Source organism: Hipposideros armiger, unplaced genomic scaffold, assembly GCF_001890085.2.
Source record: "Hipposideros armiger isolate ML-2016 unplaced genomic scaffold, ASM189008v1 scaffold_413, whole genome shotgun sequence".
Classification (NCBI taxonomy): domain Eukaryota; kingdom Metazoa; phylum Chordata; class Mammalia; order Chiroptera; family Hipposideridae; genus Hipposideros; species Hipposideros armiger.
The window spans coordinates 517260-531248 of NW_017731763.1; the positions used below are offsets into that span (position 1 = coordinate 517260).

At 40.5% G+C, this 13989-nt stretch overlaps 1 protein-coding gene and 1 pseudogene across 5 annotated transcripts in view; one reads left to right on the forward strand and one right to left on the reverse strand.

Moving 5' to 3' along the window:
- Positions 1-2669: 2669 nt before the first annotated feature.
- Positions 2670-7653, reverse strand: LOC109394158 (60S ribosomal protein L7 pseudogene; annotated as a pseudogene).
- A 102-nt stretch (positions 7654-7755) lies between these two features.
- SMAP1 (small ArfGAP 1) overlaps positions 7756-13989 on the forward strand; it is a 149773-nt gene continuing 143539 nt past the window's right edge. For 2 of the 5 annotated variants that reach the window (XM_019664000.1, XM_019664002.1), the window contains exon 1: positions 7761-8084. In XM_019664000.1, coding sequence (XP_019519545.1) covers positions 7967-8084 — 118 coding nt within the window. In that variant the 5' untranslated portion in view covers positions 7761-7966. Of the gene's footprint in view, positions 8085-13989 lie in introns of all 5 variants that reach the window. The other 3 variants (XM_019664004.1, XM_019664001.1, XM_019664003.1) reach the window with 3 other exon arrangements.

The following is a 13989-nucleotide window of genomic DNA, read 5'->3' on the forward strand; positions in this document are numbered from 1 at the left end:
TTGTTCAGTTTTTCGCAAATAAAGACAGATCCTCTATGAATGAGGAATTATGAAACTCACTGAAAGATGGCAAAAGGTTATTGAACAAAACAGGCAATATATCATTGATTAATCTTTGTTCTTTATATAAATAAATGACCTTTGGAAAACAGAGAGAAAATACATCATGACTTTTATGACAACCCAATACATGCTTGTAAAACTTCAACCTCACACTTCTTTTTCTGTGCTCCACTCTTCTTTGTCTGGCTATTTTTACCTCTCATTGCAGTTTTGTTCTAGAGGTCAGTTTCCCAGACCACATCTTGCCCCACTAGAAAACAAAAACAAACCAACGAAAGACCCCCAAATATAATACCAACTATAACAAATTTAGAGCCTGTTCACTGTATTCCCACAGCGCCCTGAACTTAAGCTTTAAATAGCACTTGTACTTTATCAGAATCACCTATTACTTGGGGGACCATCTCCCCTGTTAGATGGTAACATTCTTGAGAACATGTTTATGTGCCATTATGTTAAAGAGGTATATGAGGTCTGACAATAAAGTTCATGAACTTGTTGATATGATGTTTCTAACCTTTTTTGATATCAGAAAGATTATTCATTATGAATCTATACCAACTGGAAAAACAGTTAACCAAGTTTACTATTTGGAAGTGCTGAAAATGTTGCGTAAAAAAGTTGGACGACCTGAACTTTTCACCAACAATTCATGGCTCTTGCATCACGACAATGCACCAGCTCACATGACATTGTCTGTGAGGGAGTTTTTAGCCAGTAAACAAATAACTGTATTGGAACACCCTCCCTACTCACCTGATCTGACCCCAATGACTTCTTTCTTTACCCAAAGATAAAGGAAATATTGAAAGGAAGACATTTTGATGACATTCAGGACATCACAGGTAATATGACGACAGCTCTGATGGCCATTCCAGAAAAAGAGTTCCAAAATTGCTTTGAAGGGTGGACTAGGTGCTGGCATTGGTGCATAGCTTCCCAAGGGATGTACTTCGAAGGTGACTGTAGTGATATTCAGCACTGAGGTGTGTAGCACTTTTTCTAGGATGAGTTCACAAACTTAATTGTCTTACTTATGAGTTCAAAGGAATTTGCAATCAAGTTGTGAGAAAAGGTATATTTATATAAAGCCAACAGTAAAAAAATATGTATAATTAAGTTCAAAACTGTTTGGTCTAATTATTAGATCAACAGGGATTTATAGACAGAACTGATCCATAATGGCAGGAGCAACCTAAGGGGGCTTTTTGGGGAAGCTGAGATTAGAATTGGCCAAATGTTGCTGTTGCCGTAGGACTAGGGGAGGGGAGGGCGTTATAAGCTGAGAGAATAAAATGAACAAAAAGGTGAAGGTTTGAATGAGCCTAAAGGCTGAATAAAACTAGCCAGGTGGATGGGCCGGCCGAGTGGCGCGATGGTTAAGAACTGGCTTGGGACGCCGGAGGGCCCCGGTTCGGATCCCACATGTGAGGGCCAGTGACACTACCCTCTACAAAAACAAACAAACAAACAAACAAAACTAGCCAGATAGAGAAGGCTGGAACATGAAGAAGGCCTCTCAGGCAAGGTCATAGCAAGAGTGAAGCACAAGGACAGAACTAGCCTGACTAGAAAGAACAGTCAGAAGTATACTGTGGTAAGAAATGCTTTAGATTGGACCTGATAAGAAATAAGGAATCACTATGGGTTCCTAAGCAGAGGGTTACTGTGGTAGATTGTTACTGTGGTAGATTGTAACCCTGATCCCTGATTGCCAAGGAATTACTCCTCTCAGCATCCATGCTTTTATATAGACAAAGCTTCTATCTCTCTTCCCAAATTGACTCTGAGCTTGGACATGTGACTTGCTTTAGCCAAAAGGATGTCAGCCAACATGACTTTAGTGCATTGGGGTTTGTCCTTTTGGAATCCTGCCTTTGCTGTGTCAGCAAGCCCAGGCTAGCCTCCTTGAGGATGAGAGACCATGGAGAGGCAGAGGAAAAACATGAAGAGCAAGGCCTGGCAGTGAGTGCAGTCATTCTAGCTATTTCAGTTGAGGGACCAGATATGTAAATGAGGGCATCTTGGACCATCCGGCCCCAGTCAAGGTACTAGATTATTACAGTTGGCTGAGTGACATCAGGTGATACAACAAAAGAACCATTCAGCTGACACTATCCAGAATTTCTGACTCTGAAATATGGTCAGTAAAACGGTTGTTTTAAGTTATTAAGTTTGGGGGCAGTTTGTTACACAATAAGTAAATGAATAAGATGAAAGATTTTCTTCCTATTTCTCTTGTCATACTTTCTTGGTCACCTGTGCAGGTTTATTATGCTTAGCTTATATAATACATAATAAATATTGATATTCCTCAAAGCTCAATCCTAGGTCCTCTTTTGTTTTCACTCATTTTTCCCTGTTCATGTGATTTCATCCATTTCAATAGTTTCTTTAATGTAATAATGTATCATATACTTATATAGTTTCAGCCCAGACCTCTTCTCTGAGCTCCAGACTAAGATATCCAACTGCCTGCCTGACAGCTCCATTTAGATATCTCAAAGGCACTTCAGACTTTATGATCACCCTAAAATATATTCCTATTTTGGTATTGCCTTGCTTTGTAAAGGGCACCATGAACCCAGCTGCACAAATCAGAAATCTCAGCCATTCTTTTTTTTCCCCCCTAGTTTTATTGAGGTATAACTGACAATTAAAAATTGCAGATACCTAAGGTATATAATTTGATTTGATATATGTATATATAGTGAAATATTCACTATATATTCACTGAATATTCACTAAAATCAAGCTGATATCAATCACCTCACATAGTTCCCATTTTACTTATTCATTCATTCATTCATTCATTCATTTATTTGTGGTGATAACACTTAAGATCTATCCTCTTAGCAAATTTCAAGTATAAAATAAAATACTGGTAACTATAATCACATTGTTTTACATTACACCTCCAGAACTTATTCACCTCAGAGTCATTCTTTTTTTTTTTTAAATTTGCAAGTAGTCGCTGTTTATTACCTGACCAAATTACAAAAATACCCATGGTGGATGACTTAGTTCCTCCTCCTAATAAGCCCGTTGATCTGGTCTTCCCTGTTGCCAGCATCTCCCCTTCTACAAAATGGGCAGTCTTTTTCTTCATTCCACCTCATGGAGTAGATAATTTGAAGGGCCACAGGAAGTTGTTTGCTTCTTTGAAGTGTTTTCCATCAGTGTAGCTCCCATGAATCAGGTCCTCCATGCAGATAATGCCATATTTACCAAGAGATCGAGCAATCAATGTGTTATCTGTCAGGAGAATTCGGTTTTTGTTGATTTTGCCATAACCATGCTTGAAGATTTTACTGACTTCAGGTGGGTACCCCCATGCACTATATGGTTCCACAATCCTCAACGTATTAATTGAAGCCTTGTTGAGCTTAACAAAGGTGCCATTGAAGATCTGGTGACGGCGAAGAAGCTGCAGCACCTGCGGACCTTTGGGCTCACACCATTGATGCCCCTGAATCTGATGACAAATACCAATCTGGGTTCCGCAGGTACATAGAAGTTGCCAGCTTTTCTTGCCATCCCAGCCATTCGAATTTCAGTTCTGTACATCTGCCTATATTCTTTGTGATAGTGCTTTGCTTTTTCATAGGTAAGCTTCTTTGTTGCTTTTCAAAGCACCTTTTATGCAAACTTCTTTCTCAGGCACTTGATCTGCAGCTCTGCGAAATTCCTTTACTTTTTCTTAAGGGTTTGCGGTACAGCAGGAACCTTCTTCTTCTCTTCTGCCCCCTCCACGGTTCCAGCTGGAAAAAGAGCTCAGAGTCATTCTTACAGCTCCTTCTTCCTTACTGCCCCTATTGTCCAGCACTAGGTCTTGTGGATTTTACCTCTCAACACTTCTCAAATCCACCCACTTCTTACATCTCCATAACCACCACCCTAACCCAGTCATCATCATTTCATCTAGAACCACTGCCAAAGATGCCTCGCTGCTCTCCCTGTAGCCACTCTTGCCTACATCCAATCTGTCTCTACACTGCTGCCAGGAGTGTTTTCTTTTCAGAATGTAAATCTGATCGTGTCAGTCCTCTCTCCCTCCTTCCCTTTCTCTTCTTCTAACCATCCCCATCCTTCCCTCAATATTTTACTGAAACACCAGATAATTCCAGTCCCTGGAAAGCCTCTCCAGATAAAATTGAAGTTGGCATTAGTGTTCACCCTTACTTCTCCAAAACCCACCTTGCCATGGCCTCTGCTGTGCTTCTGGCCACACTTGACCTCTCTTTTCAATGGTTCACCTTCCTTCGCTCACTACTCATTTAGCTGATAATCCCCAAAATTTCATGCTTTGGACTCTTCTAAGTCACTATGCTTTCTCTAGAGGAATATTATCCATCTTATGGCTTCTATTACCATTTAAATATAGATGACTCCCAAATAACTTTCACCAGCACTAACTCCTCCCTAGAAGTAGATAGCAATGTCCTATTAGACATATGGAGCTGGATGTCCTGTGGACACCTTAAGCTTACATGTCCTTGAGGAAACACCTTTTCTCCTCTGACCCCAAACCTGTACTGTTCCCTTCTATTTTTGATATGGATTAGTGGCATCACTATTTACCTGTCTCCCAATTTAGAAACCTTGGTTTTATTCTCACTTCCTTTCTCTCAGCCCCCACATACAGTCAGCTGCCAAATCTTGCTGCTTCTAATTTTAAAACATTTGGTTCTATCTCTTCCAGACTTATGCTCCTGGCTTAAAATAGGCCTTCAGCATATCGTCTATGGACTATTATTGCAACATCCTTGTCTGTAATCTGTTTTCTTGATAACAGTTTCCCACACACATGGTCTCTAGTCTGCCACTATAGTTTGAGAAAACAAAGTTAATCAACTCTTTTCCCTGTGTAGAAGTTTCTGCTGGTTCTAAATGTCGTTGGGGGTAATATTCAAACTAGGTAGTTTGGCTACAAACCTCTTAACATCCTGGTCTCAATCTGCCTCTTTACTTTGTTTCCTTTCCTACCTACCTGTTCTCCATGCACATTCAAGTTTCCTGTTGCCTCATATTCTCATTACTTCTAACACATAGCCATGCACTTTCAGAAGTCCATATGTATTTTTTTTCAAGCTATTCTAGTTCCTCCTCTTCATCCCTATTCACTTGAGAAATTCTTACATCTGTTAAAACCAAGTTTAAGCATTACATACTTGGTGAAGCTTCCCTGATTCTTCTAGGCTATTGATGTTGTGTTCCTTTTGCTCCCAGGGCACTTTATATTTGCTATAAGACTTTACAATGTGGCTTTTAATTTTTCTATTTACATGTTTGTAAATACATGTCTTACAAGACTGTAAGACGTATGAGTTTCTGATTATCAGGGAACTGGCTATAAGTTGTTTCATAAATATTGGTGAATGAATGCAATGTTATTTTCCTCCCAAGGTGTATTTGATATCAGTGTCTTCTTTTTTTTCCTGCTCTTCCTATTGTACCCCAAACAATCAACTCAAACTTAGATTTTTAATAGCCTCTAGGCTGACAATCTAGAGCAGCATTGTTCAGTAACATAGCCACTAGCCATATGTGGCTATTGAGCACTTGAAAAACAGTTAGTCCAAGTTAAAATGAGGTGTAAGTATAGAATACACACAGGCTTTTGAAGACAATATGAAAACAATAATGTAAAATATTTCACTAATAATTTTTTATATTACTCACATGGTGAAATGGCAATATTTTGGATACATTGGATTAAATAACATGTACTATTAAAATTAATTTCCCATATCTATTTTAATTTGTAAATGTGGCTCCTAGAATATTTAAAAGTACATATGTGTTGTGCCTTGTATTTCTATAGGTATTGCTGTGGTACTTCAATCCATCATAAAGATCATTTCCTGGTAGTAGCCTGTCTTTTTTTTTTTTTTTTTTTTTTAGCTAAGCCATCCTGCTACCTGTTGGCTTCTCAGCAGCTGCTCAGCTCGGGCTGGACTCGAACCGCTGTGCTCAGAGCTCAAACTCTTGAGCGAGCTCTTAACAAACTGAGCCACTTGGCTGGCCTTTTTTTTTTTTTTTCCCCCTGAATTCTTGTAGTGCTAAGCAGAATTTTTGTGGGGGGAAAAACACTCAAAAATGGTATTTGTTAACTCTTTACTGCTGGACTTCCCCGAAACATCCTTTTTCTTTTCCTCTTTCTTTTTTCTTTTTAATGCTACTATCCTAGTTGAAGAATCTACAAGTTTTCTATTGTCAACTGCAGCAAGGTCAGATTGCTTTGTCTCCTTCCCCAAGCCTTGTTTAATCCTGTTGCACTTCACTTATTCAGCCTTATCTTTCACTTGTCCTAAGTAGCACCCTGGTCTTTCACTGTTTTCCAAGCTATTATACTTAGAAGTCTTTGTGCTTTTGTGCAGGCTGCTCTTGCTCAATAGCTCCCTCCCTAGGCCCACTTCTAAATCAGACCAGTCTTCTAGATGTGCCTTAGAAGTTCTACCTCTCACATGTTATTTTTTATTTTTTTTTAAATTGGAACTCACCCTGATATCTTTCTAGTTATTGTCAGAACTATGCAGTTTAAGCCTAATTTGTTCAAGTACTCAGTATCTTCACTGCCATTATCATTCAATTTAATTCTACAAGCTTTGTTGAGGCTCTGTGCCAAAAATGGGGGTGAGGTAAGCATAAGAGCTTCCTTTATGCAGGGTCTAGACTAGGAATTGGCCCTATAAAAAGGTATAAGACACAGTCTCCTGCGCATTACCTTTCTTAGCATTTGTCCCACCACAGGCAAGGGCCATGTTTATTCTGATTACATAAGCCCCACATAAGAAATTGCTAATAATACACAACATGTCAAAACATTAAAATGGCCTTACCCAGGGTTCAAATCCCATGAGCCTGGATTGGGGAACTCTGGGGGTCTAATCGTGTGTTCTTTCCCTAGTTTTCTTTTTCATGCATTAAAGATCAGTGTTTATTCAGCTTCTTGTTACCGTGACGCTGCCCAGCATTTGGCTCCGTGACCACACTTTCCCCTACATATGGAAGGCCTCATTGCCAGATGTTTTACGCTCTGGAGCCAGACTGCTTTGGATTTGAATCTCAGCTCCTCCACTGAGTAACTCCGTAACCTGGGCAAGGTACTAAACTCCTCCATGCCTCATTTTACTATCTGTATAGAGGATAACAGTATCATAGGATTATGATAAGGGCTAAATGAGTTACTAGGTCATGGCACAGAATAATTACTGCATCTCCCTTGAAATGCAAGAGGCTGTTTTGTCTACTTTATTCCGCGTGTGTCTCCAGCTTCTAGAATAATGACTATTTCAAAACGGCAGGAGAATAAACATCGAATGACTAAATAAGTCCACCTGGTCACTTTTATTTCTGAATTTCCAATGTTGTATCAGCAAGAAAAAAGCCAAGAAAGCAAGTGAAAGTCGCTTCCTTGTAAAAAGTCTTCCTTTAGCGGGTTTTACCCGAGGGCCTCAAAGACAATCACCGCTCAAGAGTGGGGAAGCCCACAGTGGGCAGTTAAAGATAACTTCCTGGAATCACCTTGGGCTAAGGGCCTTGCAGGGAAACACCGGGCTGACCGGCTTCCCGGGATGCACAGCGCATGCGCAGCGCGCCGGCGTTTGGGTTCCTTCCTGCGGCGCCACCCGGAAGCTACGGGCCCGTCCCTCTTCCCCTCCTCCCAGCCCCCGCCGGCTCGGGCGGTGTGTGTGGGGCCGGCCCGGCGAGTAGGCGGGACACGTCGGCGCTGCCACCACCGCCGCCGCTCCTCCTGCGGTTCCAGCTATCGCCGCCGCCGCGGCTTCCTGGGCTGAGTCCGCCTGCGGTCCCGGCAGCGCCAGGTGCTTTCATCCAGCCCGGCTCCTGCCGGCGTCCGCCGCCGCCGTAGCTGTCCCGGGCTCTCCGCCCCGCTGCCGCGATGGCGACGCGCTCCTGCCGGGAGAAGGCTCAGAAGCTGAACGAGCAGCACCAGCTCATCCTGTCCAAGCTGCTGAGGGAGGAGGACAACAAGTACTGCGCCGACTGCGAGGCCAAAGGTAGCGCGGACGTCGCCGCCCCGGGTCGGGGCCTCCTGCGGCCGGTGACCTTCCCGTCGCCGCGGCGCCCGGGGCCCGAGCGGACGCCGCCGCGGCTGCGCCCGGCCGGCTCCGGCCCTGATGGGAGGGTGGGCGCGGGGTTCAAGTCGACCCTTATCTCCGCCCGAGGCGGCGGCTAGATCAGGCCCGCGGTCGCCGTCATAGGTCCCACTCTCTTCTACCCGGTCCCGGGGCCCAGCCGGTGTCCGAATCGCGATGCTCGGACCCTCCGCCGGAGGGCCGGGGCAGAAACGGGCGCCGGCCTGGGCAGTGCTTGGTGTTAAAGGGTTGCCCTTCTCCTGTCTCAGCTCACAGGTACATCCGTGGGTGGGGCCACCCTTAGGTCTCCGTCCCCGCCTCGACTCTCCCCTGTATCCCCGTTCTCCCTTTCGGGGCTCCGATGCTGGGTATCCCAGGTGCAGCCCTACCTGCCAGCCCACCTGCCGGCTTTTGTACAGGGCTTTTGCTTCTGCTTCCTGAGAAAGTATGCTGGTCCTTTTTGGTGGGCTGGAGTTTTACTGAAGAAAACGATTGGGGAGGGTCTTTATTCGTAGTAGTAGTGTTTTTCAGTCTGGATATAAGCCACAATGAAGAGGAATATCATTACATGAGTCTCTTGAACAGTGGACTTACGTTCTTGAAAATTTTAATATTAGATTCTCTCTGACCACCTAGCTTGGGAGACTATGTGGACACTGGTTTGTGTGCCCCACAAACATTGAAGGTACATTTAAAGACCCAGAGAAGAAAAAAAAAACGAATTTTAGTTTGTTCAGTTAGAGGGCTTCTGTCTCAGCCTTTGAAATACATACACTATTTTTAGCCTATATGTTTCGGATTTGGAGAGCTGATTTATATTTAATGTCTTATAAGTAATCTCATGGGGAAAATGGTTCAGATTTTTAAAAACAAACCTCTCACGTGATTAGGAAAAGATCTTGCTTATTGGTAAATTGGTTAATTTATTTAAATGTGAAAAATAGGTAGTTCTCCAAAACAGAGTCAGTCAGCCTTTGGGACTATTATTTAAGATTTCTGCATTATTTGACCTAGACTTTCCTAGACTGTTCTTCCACAATGCTGTATAAATGAGTCACGCTTCAGTAGGCTTGATTGATTTGACTAAGCCACACAGCACTTCACTACCATAACAGGTACTGGATTACTGTAACTAGACCATTTTGTGAGCACTTGATTGAGACAACCTTATATTTATTTTATGTAATTATTGTAGTAATATTTGTTACCTGATATTTGACTACGTGTGTGGGTTTTCGGGGGAATACTGTTGTTTATTGAGGCTCAGTTGCTCACTCATCACTGCACTAGTAAAACACTGAAAAATGGGCATTAAAAAGGCCAGAAAAAGAAAGGAGCTGAGGTTATGTATGTATTTTGACTAATAAATAACATGGTTAAGTAGAGATGCTAGTAAATATGAAATCAGTAAAAATTGAATAATAACTTTCAGTAATTTAGGTATAGAAATAATTGAAAAATAATTTTTGTTCAAATTTCTGTTCCCCAAAAAGTACTTTATAAAATTAGATTTTCACTATTGCTACCCAAAAAAATGTATCAGTTTTAAAAGCCATAATTTACTACACATTAACATTTTTGTTTACTTTTTTGGGGTGGGGGAGAAGAATCATGTACTTCTCAAATTAGGACAGAAGTTTTATTTCTTCTGACCTGAGGAAATGGGAGCATTATTTTTACTCATTATTTGTATTGCCCCTGAGATCAATAGATCTATATTGAATGAATTTTTTTTTTAAGTTTTTTGTTTTACTTTGATTTTGTTTGGTCTCTTGTTTGTGAGTTTGTTTTTGAGAAGTGGAGGAAATGGGAGAGAAGAAAATAGTATCAAGAGTTGAAGGACACAGTCATGATTTAGAAAGATCATTTTTTTCTTGTTGCTACTAAATCTGGAATAATGTTAAAATGATCTAAATTATTTCACTGTTTTGTGTTGATCTTTCCAGAAAAAAAAAAAATCAGTTAAGGATACTTATTGGTTTAATTAGACTTGATTTCCTGGTTGTAATAATTGAAACATTTCACATGACAGGACAACTGATAAATATACTTTGTAAAGTTTTTGAATCTTTGTTTGAACACCTTTATGAGCGCTCTTAGTAGAATTCTTGGTTAACACAATTTTGGATCTATCATTATGTTTTCTAATTAACATAGTAAATGTAGGCAGTGAAATTCAGATTAAATGTACTTTTAAAAGATATGCTAAGGGTCTTATTCTACAGTTCCATTGTTATAAAGAGGTTCCATACTGTACATCGCTATGTATAGTGATGTTTACTCACTGTTTAATAAACTATGTGAAGCTTTTCATGTATTTTTGGAGCTATTTCCTAGTTAACTCAGTTTATTTTCTTTCAAACAGTGCTTCCTCCATTGATTGCTCTTTGAGAAAATGTGCCAAAAACTAGACTGGGGCTAGAGATTATCCTATTCTGTTGATTTATGATAGTTGGCAGAGAGGTATGTCAGTTGGATTTTGACATGTTTTTACTGAGTCCCCAGTGTATGTTTCCAGAATTGACAGTATTTAGGAAGTAAGGAATGAGGAAAGGATGGCATAGGTGCCAGTTTCTTGTTACTGATCCTACTCTTACCAAATTGAGAGCAACTAGAGAGTAAGAACAGGCAGATGGAGCTCTGCTTTCTCTACCTGGACTCATTCATGACTGTTGGTTATTAGTTGATGGCACTTTATAAAGCAGTGAGGATTTAGAGCCCCTTGCCAACTTAAAGTTTAGTTTTTAGTATTTAAAGTTTCAGCCACAGTAATATTAGATTTGATTTTGAATATATATATGTTGGCATGAAAATGTGTCTCTTGCTGAAAAGTTTTGGGGGAGTCAAAATCAAGGTTTCTGAACCATGGAGATTATTTTGTTCCATGAGTCTGCTTTTGAGAGGTTAAGCTCCTTGCCCAGATCAAACACTCATGTCTTCATTCTGCAGATCTTGACTTGAGGGACACTGTTAAGCACTGTACTGGATTTTGGGGCTAAAAAAATTTTAAGACCTAAAGGAGTTCGTTTAGTGGGGCTTGCATGTTTGCCAATAAATAATTCTAAAACAGCGTACTAAGTGTTATTTATACTTACTTAGTTGTAAGAAGTACCTCCCTTTCCACTTATTTTGGGCTGCTGTCCCCCTTGCATTCTGACTTTTGTTCATTGGTTGTCTTCACAATTCCTAGAATGCTGCCTGAAGGCCTTTGCACATGTTGTTCCTTCTGCCTACGAAGCTCTCCAACAATTTTTTGCCTGATTAGTTTTACCTGTTTTCCAGTTTCTATTTAAATGTCTTTTCAAGGGAAATGATTCTCCCTGATCCTCCCAGATTAGGTTAGGTTTCTATTTATACATGTAAGTGCACCCTGAATCTTTTATTACACTTAACACAACTGTAATTAAACATTTTTTGAATGTTTATTGGGTAATCTATATCCCTGTTGGAGTATAGCTGTAAGAGAGAAGAGGCCTTGTACTCCCAGCCCTTGGCACAGTGTGTGACATGTGGTAGATAAATGTAACTCAGCAAATATCTTTTGAATGAATGAATGTGAATGAGCACAGAGCCAAGGGCAGGGAGCAGGGTATGTGGAAGAGAGTGCACATATGAGCCTGTGAAGTGACCCTGTTGGGGAAGATTCACAGGAGTCTTGTTTGAGCTAGCTTCTGAAGGTGGAGTGGGAAGATGGAGGAGTCAAAGCATATAGTCTATAAGATACAGGTATATAAAGGAACATAAGAGGTTTCCATATGACCTTTTTTGGGTAAGTTTTCTTTAAGCACCATCAGATTTGGTGGTGGCAGGTCAGAGGAAGAACTAGATTGCTGAGAGATTGCAGACAAGCTACCTAGTTATAACAGTAGTCCAAGCAAGAGTGTAAGAGGTCTTGAACTCAATCTTAGTGTATCAAAAGTCAGGATATGGGGCAGGAAACCGAACCCCTGTAGCTATTTTAAGGAATAGGATGCTTACAATATCATGGAAGTACTGGAGGAACAAAATTCAGGAAGCCACCACTAGACTTCTGGTTTCAAGGCCTCATGCTATTGCCTTTGCTACCACTACATCCACTGCCATGGCTGCTTCTCACCCATGAAACTGGTGAGCTGATGGGGGAGCCAGGACTGTGATTGCTGCAGCCATTCAATGTCTATCACATTTTTGTCAGTTGCCCTTACTGTAGGAAGATGGCCTTTGCCCCACTTGTGCCTTCTATGTGCAGAAAAATTGGCAAATCCATGTCCAACACCTTGCTTTCAAGGGAGTCTTTTAGTCTTCTAACCTCTTCAAATAGAATGGTTAAATGGAGGTCGTGAGACCCAAACCCAGCGTCTACTACAGGCAGTGAGGATGGAGAACATTTTTTATTAAGTGTTTGATATTTAAGAGTTCTTATATAAACCTATTTTAGAGTAATTCACACTAAAAGGTGAAGTTCACCTTGAGATTGTTTATGATGATGTTGATGCTTGTAGGATAAATTCATGTAAACAAAGATCTGTGATGATGATTCATCTAAAGAGACTGGCCATTTTAAAAGTTCCCTCACAGTGGTAAACTTCAGTCTGATCAGTCTTTTGTTCTTGTAATTTTGCTACCTTGAGGTTTTCCCTGATGGTTATGTGCAGAGTCCTGGTTTCAGAGCTGGGATAGGAACCATCGGTCTCTGATTCATCAAGTTTAAACTTGGGCTACATGTTGCTCCCCTCTTTTTATTCCGTCCCAGTTCTTCTTTGTCTTTTTTTTTTAAGATTAAAATATTCTTTCATAACTTGATTTCATTAGTTAAGGAAATGTATATCTCCTAATTCTCGCTGTACAAGATGTACATAACCCTTATTGACCTATGAGGATTTGAACCCTCTTGCTCTCTTTAAGGCAAAGTCAAATATTTGACATTCTAATTATGTATTTTATAAATTCAAGCATTTTCTTTCTGCTGCTACTACTAGTACTACTACTACTGCTACTACTACTACTACTACTACTAGTAGTCTTTACACTGGATGGAATCAACTCATTTTTCCTTCCATTTCTCAATAGAAAATCAAAGAAACTTGGAGGCTGTTTTGTTCAAATTATAATTTTTAAAAGTGTTGACTGACTGCCTTACATTCTGACCACTGTGAAAAATTGATTTAACAGACATAATTTTTTTGGCAAATCAATATTTTCTGCACAGATTAAGTAATCATGTGAGACACTGTTGTGTGTGCTACAAAGTTTTGGATATGGCCCACAAACTAGTTAGGGATCTCAGTACACATGAAACAATGATCTGTTAACTTCTATGTATAGACTGTAGATTCATTAAGTTTAATGATGGGAAAGCTTAGTGTGACTTGGAGAAGGTAGAACTTTCAGGTTGGAAGTTTAAAAAACCCAGTAAATAATAACATTACATATATACCTATAAGTTATATAGTGCTTTCTTCTTGCCACATACTGTTATGAACACTTTATACATATTCATTTAATCCTCAAAACAACCTTTTGAGGTAGGTAATATTATTATCCCATCTTACAAATGAGGAAACAGAGCTTAAGTAATTTTCCCAAGATTATACAGCTAGGAAATGATAGAACCAGCAATTTTTTTATAAAAGAAAAAAATTTTGAATGGCCACTATATTTCAGGTACTTTTCTAGGAGCTGTGGATGAAGCTGGGAACAAATAGACAAGGGCTGTGTTCTAAAGGATCTACTTATCTATCGGATCTAACTAGACTGTTGGAAGCAGGCCTGACTTGCAAGGGGCCCCTGGCTGGCATCAGGGCACTTGAATATGGGGAGGGTCTCACCACCCTAAGTAATAAGAGTC